This window comes from Nicotiana sylvestris, chromosome 12 (genome assembly GCF_000393655.2).
Source record: "Nicotiana sylvestris chromosome 12, ASM39365v2, whole genome shotgun sequence".
Classification (NCBI taxonomy): domain Eukaryota; kingdom Viridiplantae; phylum Streptophyta; class Magnoliopsida; order Solanales; family Solanaceae; genus Nicotiana; species Nicotiana sylvestris.
The window spans coordinates 122,227,191-122,238,591 of NC_091068.1; the positions used below are offsets into that span (position 1 = coordinate 122,227,191).

The 11,401-nt window shown below is 38.6% G+C and overlaps 1 protein-coding gene across 1 annotated transcript; it reads left to right on the forward strand.

The window, feature by feature from the left end:
• The first annotated feature begins 4,488 nt into the window (after positions 1-4,488).
• Positions 4,489-4,872, forward strand: LOC138883643 (uncharacterized). Its single transcript, XM_070164338.1, has one exon. It carries the CDS (start codon positions 4,489-4,491, stop codon positions 4,870-4,872), a length of 384 nt encoding a protein of 127 aa, XP_070020439.1.
• Positions 4,873-11,401: the final 6,529 nt, after the last annotated feature.

The following is an 11,401-nucleotide window of genomic DNA, read 5'->3' on the forward strand; positions in this document are numbered from 1 at the left end:
AAGACATGCGTAGTCTAAAAAAGTGATAATGGATAACGTGATTATTTGGAATGATATGCTAATGATAGAACACTAGTACCCCCCCTCCCCCCCCCCAAAAAAAAACGGGTGGAAGGTTAAGGAAGGTAAATTCTTCATACAGGGCAATGTGAACGATAGGGTCAAAGATCCTAGAAACTAAGAGTATATTTGTAAAAGGATTTTATACTTGTTAGAGGGTCATAAATTCTTTCTAACTGGAATATTCATTCCCATTCTATTTTGCTCATAGTGCATAATTGATGGCCTTATTTTGCCACACACTTGTTTACCTCCCGTGAACTTGTAATATCATTGTGCCTGGTTTAATGATTTTATCATACCACAACTTCACCACCAGTAGCCTCACTTTCCATGATATGTAGACATGAACTATCTCCAACTTCTTTAGTTGCCATTAAGTGTCACCCAAGTCGGTAGCATTATGGTTAGTCCTTTATACCTTCTAAATGGTATAAGTTATGGAATTTATTACTAATATTGGCCCTATTGAATGTTGTATTGTAGGTTGAAGTTGCTTAAGTGTATTGGATCATTGTACTATCATTAAGGGGCAAATTTCAGGTATGTATGGCTAAAACCCCGTCTTTTAGAAATCGAGCTTCATCGATGTTTGTGTGAATATGGTAAGATTAAAGTTGAATTGTTGCATCGATTGTTATTTTACATGAATTGGTGTTGTAACCTTATATGCGTGAAAGATCTGTCAACATGATCAACGTGCTATCTTGATAACTTGAAAGGGGCAAAAGATATGAATTATGTATTGAAATGCTTAGACCTTAAATTGAGATTGAAGCTGCATATAATGTGAATCTATGTGAAGTCTTATTTATGCTCACAATATAAATTGAGATTGAAGCTGCATATAATGTGCATCTATGTGAAGTCTTATTTATGCTCACAATATAAATTGCTCTTGTGTGCACATACTATCCTAAATGGCAAATCTAACATTGAAATTGATATTGATGTGAAATGTGGAGGAAAAGAGTTTGAACTATGAAATGTGGCCTAATGCCAAGTATGATGTTGAAATTGTGGCCCCAAGTGCCGGTAAACTAATACACGTGTAACCAAAGATGGGAGTGAGAGGAATAATGGCAAATGGTAACGTCTCGAGGAGGCGGCTTAGCTGATCGGGCCGTGATCGGATGCCATGATATATACACATGGTGGTAATCTATTGATAATTGAAACTGGAAAGTGTGAATGAAATAATGGTGACGTCTCCGGGAGACAACTTAGCCGATCAGGCCATGATCGGACTCCACTTAAAGAAGCGGTGGCAAAGTGAATAATGATGCAACAGTGTGGGATGATCCAATCTAAAAATTCAGAAACTATGTGAAAATCATGTGAACCTCCTTATATTGTTGACATGGTGCTTATTTGAAACTTTGGTGTCTTTATGATTTCCTCTTTATTCTTGGATGAAAGTTCTTTCTAACTAGATGGTGTTTAGTTATACATACTAGTGCTATTCGATGGCACTAACGTCCCTTTTGCCGGGGGCGCTATGTCTTTAAATGGATGTAGGTGTTTCTATAGCACGCAGTGTTGGTCGCAGCTAGTGCCACATCATCCTTTCAGCTGACTTGGTGAGCCCCACTTCGTTTCGGGGTCCTATTTCATCTGTTTATCATGTACATTGTATTTGAGGTATAGCCGAAGCCTTGTTGCCGGCATTTCCATGAAATATACTTCCGTAACATAGAAACATGAAATACCGGATGCACACTCGACAAGCTGGGTGGCAAAGTAAGCTCATAAGACACCTCCCCAATCCTTATATTTTGAGGTGCTTTGGAAGATTAGGGAGGTAGCTTATGAGCTTGCTTTGCCACCCAACTTGTCGTGTGTGCATCCAGTATTTCATGTTTGTATGCTCTGGAAGTATATTAGGGATCCGTCTCATGTTTTGGATTTCAGCATAGTTCAGTTGGATGATGATTTGACTTATGATGTGGAGCCAGTAGCTATTTTGGGTCGTCAGATTCGAAAGTTGAGGTCAAAGGATATAGCTTCAGTGAAAGTGCAATGGAGAGGTTGGCCCCCTGGAGGAGGCTATCAGGGAGATCGAGCGGGAGATGCAGAGCAGATATCCTCAATAACACTGAAGATTTATATGAAAATGCCGGTAACAAGGCTCCAGCTATACCTCAAATACAATGTACATGATAAACAGATGAAACAGGACCCCGAAACGAAGTGGGGTTCACCAAATCAGCTGAAGGGATGATGCGGCACTAGCTGCGACCAACACTTCCTGCTATAGAAACACCTACATCCATTTAAAGACATAGCGCCCCCGGCAAAAGGGACGTTAGTGCCATCGAATAGCACTAGTATGTATAACTAAACACCATCTAGTTAGAAATAACTTTCATACAAGAATAAAGAGGAAATCATAAAGACAACCAGGTTTCAAATAAGCACCATGTCAACAATATAAGAAGGTTCACATGATTTTCACATAGTTTCTGAATTTTTAGATTGGAGCATCCCACACTGTTGCATCATTATTCACTTTGCCACCGCTTCTTTGAGCGGAGTCCAATCACGGCCCGATCGGCTAAGCCGTCTCCCGGAGACGTTACCATTATTTCATTCACACTTTCCAATTTCAATCATCAATCATCAATACATTACCACCATGTGTATATATCATGGCGTCCGATCACGGCCCGATCAGCTAAGCCGCCTCCCCGAGACGTTACCATTTTCCATTATTCCTCTCACTCCAATCTTTGGTTACGCATGTATTAGTTTACCGGCACTTGGGGCCACAATTCCACATCATACTTGGCACTAGGCCACATTTCATAGTTCAAACTCTTTTCCTCCACATTTCACATCGATATCAATTTCAATGTTAGATTTGCCATTTAGGACAGTAGGTGCACACAAGAGCAATTTATATTGTGAGCATAGATAAGACTTCACATAGATGATACATTATATGCAACTTCAATCTCAATTTAAGGTCTAAGCATTTCAATACATAATTCATATCTTTTGCCCCTTTCAAGTTATCAAGATAGCACGTTGATCATGTTGAGACACAAGTTTCATGCATATAAGGTTACAACACCAATTCACGTAAAATAACAATCGATGCAACAATTCAACTTTAATCTTACCATATTCACACAAACATCGATGAAGCTCGATTTCTAAAAGATGGGGTTTTAGCCATACATACCTGAAATTTGCCCCTTAATGATACTATAATGATTCAATACACTTAAGCAACTTCAATCTACAATACAACATTTAATAGGGCCAATATTAGTAATAAATTCCATAACTTATGCCATTTAGAAGATATAAAGGACTAATCGTAATGCTACCGACTTGGGTGACACTGAATGGTAACTAAAGGAGCTAGAGATAGTTCATGTCTACATATCATGGAAAGTGAGGCTACTGGTGGTGAAGTTGTGGTATGATAAACTCATTAAACCAGTCACAATGATATTACAAGTTCACGGGAGGTAGACAAGTGTGTGGCAAAATAAGGCCATCAATTATGCATTATAAGCAAAATAGAATGGGAATGAATATTCCAGTTAGAAAGAAAAGATGGTACCAACATATTGTTCGGGCCAGTGGTGCTTTCTGAATTAAATATGTATGAAGGGTGTTGATATGTGTTTTGGGAAGTGTTGAACAGTAAAGAGAGATCACGAGAATGTTCACAAGGGAAAGTGAAATGGATTCTTAAATACTATAAGGCACACAAGGAGGAAAGAGGTTGACCAGGAAAGGTCTGAGCACAATGTTACATTAGATTTGATGCAATGTCATGCATATTGATGATATTAAGGTGTTTGCGCAGGCTAGAAGATGTTATTCATTTTAAATAGAAGGTTCTATAAGAAAACTCATTCAGCAATGTCTTTTGTTGAGGATTTGGAAGAGTTAGTTGCAAGTATTCACAGAAGATTGTAACTATATCAGGGAAATTATTGTTGAACTCAATTTGTGGGAGGTCTTATGTAAGAAAAATATGATAAAGATGTTCCAATAATGATGCAACGTGTTAAGGTGAAAGTTTATGCCTCTAGGCAACTAAGAATCATGGAAATAACTATGCAGCACATGACTTAGAGCTTGCGGCAGTGGTGTTTGCACTAAAGATTTGGCGACATTATTTGTATAGGGTACACGTGGATGTATTTACGGACCACAAGAGCTTTCAATACATTTTCAAACAAAAGGAGTTGAATCTAAGGTAGAGAAGACAGCTTGAGTTACTCAAAGACCACAACCTCGATATTCAATATCACCTAGGAAAAGCCCAACATCATGGCAAATGCTCTTAGCTGGAAATCTATGGATAGTTTAGCTCACTTGGAGGTATGTCAAAGGCCGTTGGCTAGGGAGGTTCACTAGTTGGCTACTTTGGGAGTTCGTCTTGTGAAATCTAGTGAAGGTTGGGAAATTATGCAAAGCAGGGTTGAATCGTCACTTGTGGCAGAAGTGAAACAGAAGCAATACAACGATGTATTGTTGGTACAGCTGAAGGAGGGAATTCATAAACCCATGACCACAACTTTTTCTTTTGGCATTAATAATGGTACCCTACGGTGCCAAGGGCGCCTATGTGTTCCAGATAGTGATGGTCTTCAGGAAAGGATTTTGGCAAAAGCTCATACTTCTAGGTATTCCGTACACCTAGGTTCTACAAAAATGTATCATGATCTCAAAGAAGTTTATTGGTGGAATAACATGAAAAGGGATGTGGCGGACTTTGTGGCAAAATGTTCGAACTGTCAGCAAGTGAAGGCTGAACATCAAAGGCCTGGAGGATTTTTTTACAAAGCATAGAAATTCCAATATTGAAATGGGAAATGATCAATATGGATTTTGTGGTAGGATTACCGCGCACTATGCGCAAGTTTGACTCAATTTGGGTAACCGTGGACCGACTCACGAAATCAGCATGCTTCTTGCTAGTCAAATCTGCTGACATAACGGAATAATATGCTCAACTTTATATCGAAAAAATAGCCAGTTTGCCTGGCACTCCAATCTCAATCATTCAGATCGAGGGGCTCAATTCACGACAAACTTTTGGAAGAAATTTCAGCAAGGTTTGGGTACTCAAGTAAATCTTAGTATAGCCTTCCATCCACAAACTGATGGGCAGGTAGAGCGGACCATTCAGATGCTTGAGGATATGTTGCGTGCTTGTGTTCTTGATTTTAAAGGTAGTTAGGATGATCATTTACCCCTCATAGAGTTTCCTTACAACAACAACTTCCATGCTAGTATCTAGATGGCACCATTCAAGGCACTGTATGGTAGGAGATGTAGGTCTCCCATTGGGTGGTTCGAGGTTGGAGAAGCAAAATTGATAGGGCCGGACCTCGTGCATCAGGCCATAGAGAAAGTCAAGATTATTAAGGAGAGGTTGAAAACTGCTCAGAGTCGTCAAAAGTTTTATTCGGACATTCGTCGTAGAGATTTGGAGTTCAAAGAAGATGATTGGGTATTTTTGAAGGTTTCCCCCATGAAGGGCATCATGCGATTCGGGAAGAAAGGGAAATTAAGTCCGAGGTATGTCGGACCATACACAATCATTCAGATGATCGGTCAGGTGGCATATAAGCTTGAGCTGCCACCCGAGATGTCGTTGGTACATCCGGTCTTCCATGTGTCTATGTTGAAGAAGGTAGTGGGAGATCTATCCACTATTGTGCCAGTTGAGTCTATTGAGGTTAATGAAGAATTATCGTATGAAGAAATTCCAGTTGCCATCCTTGATAGGCAAGTCCAAAAGTTAAGAAACAAAGAAATTGCCTCCGTGAAAGTATTATGGCAAAACCAGCAAATTGGCAAAGACACTTGGGAAGCTGAGGAAGAAATGAGAAGGAAGTACCCCCGTTTGTTTGAATAGCAATGAAGTAGTTCTATGAAGTTGTATCACATGGTTAGTTGATGATAATAGTGTTTCTTTTCTAGAAATGCATTGCTTATGGGGCCACAGTTGGCATCATTTTATATTATGTTGCATCTTTGGATTATGTATATGTTGATAGGATATGTTTCTGGGATTCTCTAACAGGTGGATAGGCCCAGTTACAAGGGAAACTCTGCCGAAATTTCTAAAATATTTGGAAGTTAGTCAAAGTTTGGGAGTTAAATATATGTGAGAAAAGAGATAAGTTATACTAAGTATTTGCGGATTGACTCCAATTATCATTCGAGGACGAATGATCCTAAGCGGGGGAGAATGTAAAGCCCCGGGAAATTTTGCTAAGTAATTTAAGATTTCGCGGTGCCAAGGTAGGATAATTATTTTATTTTGTGTGCAAATAAGGATTCATGATATATTGGATATCAATTGGATAGGTTAATAAGCGTATAAGTCTAAGCCAAGTTGAAAAATTACATGATAGACTAAAATTCCAAATGAGTATACACAAGACCACACTTTTGACGAGAATATCTAAAGATATATAAGGTTTTAGATGATTCACAACCAATCAAATGCAAGGCCTTTGAGTCTAGTTTCTAACGCTTCAAACCGTTTGTCATTTGGACTTTCCTACAAGAAGTTATGACCAAATTACCAAAAGCTAGCGGAGGGTTGCGGGGATGCAAAGCATCCGAGGCAGCATCCAAAAAGAGGAGCTGGCAGTGAAGTGCTGCCAAAGCATCCGGGTCAGCATCTGAGCTCCTAAGAGGAGTGATGTGGGGATGCGAAGCATCCGAGGTAGCATCCAAAATCTGGGCTTATAAACACAATTTCAGAATTCATTTTCTCCCATTTCTTTTGGACGACTCTTAGGGTCTTCCTCCACTCTCTCAAGACCTCCAACCCCTCTCATCTTCAAGGTATTTAATCTCCATTAACTTGGTGTAAAATTCCATCATTCCTACATTAGTATTGATGAAATCTACTCATGAAACACATAGATAGTCAAGAAATTCCTTCAAGAACTCAAAGGAGGGTTTGCAAGATTTCTTTCAAAAGGTAAATCCTACACCCTTAGACTTACATATATGGTTATATTATGGGAATATGATTATGAATTAAGTATTTTAACTCTTGGTGTGGTGATTGGAAGCCATAAGTTCCCAATATAAATACATAATTATGGTAGAGATTGAAAGGTGATTATTTGATAAGATTTGTTGGTTGGGTGTGAATGGATGGTCATACATATGTTGTTGGATGTTATAAATTGGTTAGTAATGATGGTGGAATAAATTGTTGGTTAATGGTGATAGTTGGATGAACCAATACTATAGTTATGAGGTATAGAGATCTATACCTACAAGGCATTTGATAATAGGCCTAAATGGCATAACTTATGGAATTTATTAATAATATTGGCCCTATTGAATGTTGTATTGTAGATTGAAGTTGCTTAAGTGTATTTGTCATGATCCCAACCCCGGTCATGATGACGCCCAACACACTGCTAGGCAAGCCCGACCATTCAATAACATTATCCCAAATTCTTATTCAGATTATAGATAAATATCACAGAGAATTTACTAAGTCATTACATTCAAGTGTATAATTAATAATAAAATTTGCGGAAGTTCAATTAAAATACCACACCATAGCCCAATAGAATCCGGTGTCACGAATATGAGCCTCTAATTCAGAATATCCACCTATTACAAGTCTGACTAGGAAAAATACGGAATAAAAGATAGAGATAGAAGGGAGAGATCGAGGCTGCGAATGCCATGCAGCTACCTCAATACTCCCGGATACTGCTGTTCAGCTAAACAAATCCTCACTCAGCCTGTGGTGTACCTGGATCTGCACGCAAGGTGCAGGGAGTAATGTGAGTACTCCGACCCAGTGAGTAATAAACATAAATAAAGGCTGAGAATAAGAAATCATGGAAAAATACAAAGTAAACTATAACTGGCAGTTTAGAACAACAAATAGTGAAGCAACAAGTCAATTAAGTCAGAGTACCAAATACTGAGACAGGTATAACAGATAAAAACAAATGCATGAGTGCAATGCAATGCATATGATGGTACACTCTAGTACCCACTGCGGCGTCAGCCCGAGCCATCCATTTATTTATCATCGACGGCGCTCACTAGAGGTGTGTGCAGACTCCAAAGGGGCTCATACAACCCAAGCACAATATCAAGCCATCTCGTGGCATCAAATCTAGGCCCTCGACCTCATATCAATATCAGTATAATCACCCAGGTTCTCGGCCTCAATATCAATGTAATCAACCAGGCTCTCGGCCTCAATATCAATGTAATCAACCAGGCTCTCGGCCTCAATATCAATGTAACACTGCTGCAGCGCGCAACCCGATCCATGCTCAGTCCAGAAATCATCATAAGCCCCTTGGGCATTCGTAAAACAATAGTTCTCAGCCCGAAATATCATTTAAGTTTTCAAATCTTAGAAAGATGGTTGAGTTTGCAAAACAGTATTTAAAACCTTGGACTGAGATCAAATGATATGCAAAATATGCGAAAACAGTGATATCAATCCCTGAAGGACTCAAATAATTGGCAAGAAGCCCAAATGTAACAATCAAATATAAGTAAGGATGATTCTCAATTTAGTTCAAGTAGAAAACACGATAAAAACATCTCTCGGGACGGACCAAGTCACAATCCCCAATGGTGCTCTACCCATGCCCGTTATCCGGCGTGCAAGTCACCTCAATATAACGTTACGATGTGAAATTCCGGGGTTTCAAACCCTCAGGACATCATTTACATCAATTACTCACCTCGAACCGGCTACTTCTTTAGCTCGCGACGCCTTTGCCCCTCGAATTGGCCTCCACGTGCGTCGAATCTATCCAAAATCAGAACGAATATGTCTTAATATGATAAGGGAACAAAGCCCAATCAAAACAATCGAAAAATACCAAAATTCTCGAAATTAGCAAAAACCCGAGCAAAATACTACTCCACAATGCCTTTTCCTCTCAAATCGACCTCCGAATGCCTCGAATCTAGCCACAATAATTCGATTCAATCAATAAAAATTATAGGAATTAATTCCATATGGAATTCTACACTTTCCATTAAAAATCCGAAATTGCACTCAAAATTCGCCCGTGGGGCCCGCGTCTCGGAATCCGGCAAAACTTATAAAATCCGACAACCCATTCCGATACGAGTTCAACCATACCAAAATTATCAAATTCCGACAACAACTCGACCTCCAAATCTTAATTTTTCATTTTTGGAAGATTTTGCAAAAATCTTGATTTCTTCCATTTAAATCCGAATTAAACGATGAAAATAACCATGGATTTATGTAATATAAACACTTTCGAGTATAGGACACTTACTTGAGTTGAAATCGTGAAGAACACCTCAAAATCGCCCAAGAACCAAGCTCCAAAATTCCCAAAACGAAAATGAAGAAATCAGCATTTTTGGTCCTTAAGTTTCTGTCCGCCCGTCACTAATAGTGCAGTTTCATCACTAAAAGTTGTCACTAAAAGTCCACCAGAGACAGCTTTACCAGCTATATTCAATCGCTAACTTTCTGTACAAATGTTCGAATGACAAATGGTTTAAATTTCTGGAAACTAGAATACAAGGGCTACAACTTTCATGTTTTATACATTTTCCGATTCAATATATATTTCGAGATATAAGCTTCCAAATTAGCCTCCTCGCATCAGAAATTTCTGGGAAATTTCAAAACAGCTTTACTAGCCCTTATTAAATCGATTATAACTTTCTGTAAAAATATCCAAATGATGAATGGTTTATATTTATGGAAACTAAAATACAAGGGCTACAACTTTCATGTTTTAGACAGTTTCCGATTCCCTATATATTTCGAGATATAAGCTTCCAAATTAGCATCCTCGCATCAGAAATTTCTGGGAAATTTCAAAACAGCTTTACTAGCCCTTATTCAATTGATTATCACTTTCTGTACAAATATCCAAATGATGAATGATTTATATTTCTGGAAACTAGAATACAAGGGCTACAACTTTCATATTTTATACATTTTCCTATTCCTTATAGATTACGAGATATAAGCTTCCAAATTATGTTCCTCGCATCAAAATTTTCGAACCTTGCTGTCAAAAATCCAGCAAGTTAAATTGGCCTAAAAATGGCCCGAAACCATTCTGAAACTCACCCGAGCCCCTCGGGACTCTAACCAAATATGACAACATGTCTTAAAACATCATACAAACTTGCTCCAATCAACAAAACACCTCAACCAACACTAAAATCATCGAATTACATCGAATTCAAGCCTAAGTTCTTTTAAAACTTCCAAAACACGCATTCGATCAAAAACCCAACCAAACCACGTCCGAATGACCTGAAATTTTGCACACACATCACAAATGACATAACGAAGCTACAACAACTCTCGGAATTTTATTCCGACCCTCAGATCAAAATCTCACCTATCAACCGGAATTCGCCAAAATACTAACTTCGCCAATTCAAGCCTAATTCTACATCGGACCTCCAAAATTACTTTCGATCACACTCCTAAGTCACAAATCATCTCCCGGAGCTAACCGAACCATCGAAATTCACATTCGAGCCCTCTAACATATAAGTCAACGTCCGATTGACTTTTTGAACTTAAGCCTTCTTAAAAGAGACTAAGTGTCTCAATTCCTTTCAAAACCTTTCCAAATCAACTCGTTCACACCCAACACTGATAATGAAGCATAAAGAAATAGGAAATGGGGAAAATGGGGCGGTAACTCACGAGACAACGGGTCGGGTCGTCACAGTATTGGATCATTGTAGTATTATTAAGGGGCAAATTTCAGGTATGTATGGCTAAAACCCTGTCATTTAGAAATCGAACTTCATCGATGTTTGTGTGAATGTGGTAAGATTAAAGTTGAATTGTTGCATCGATTGTTATTTTATATGAATTGGTGTTGTAACCTTATATGCGTGAAAGATGTGTCTCACATGGTCAATGTGCTATTCTTTATAACTTAAAAAGGGTGCAAGGAATATGAATCATGTATTGAAATGCTTAGACCTTAAATTGAGATTGAAACTGCATTTAATGTGCCATATATGTGAAGTCTTATCTATTCTCACAAGTTAAATTGCTCTTGTGTGCACCTACGGTCCTAAATTACAAATCTAACATTGAGATTGGAAATGATGTGAAATGTGGCCTAGTGCCAAATATATGACGTGATAGTTGTGGCCCCAATTGCCTTTGAAATGACATATGTGTAACCAAAGATTGGAGTGAGATGAATAATGGAAAATTGTAACGTCTCGGGGAGGCAGCTTAGCCGATCGGGCCGTGATCTGATGCCATGATATATACACATGGTGGTAATGTATTGATGATTGATGATTGAAACTGGAAAGTGTGAATGAAATAATGGTAACGTCT

What these genes read in the sequence shown, in the direction of transcription:
- LOC138883643 (XM_070164338.1), top strand. Translation starts at nt 4,489, where the DNA reads ATGCAAAGCAGGGTTGAATCGTCACTTGTGGCAGAAGTGAAACAGAAG.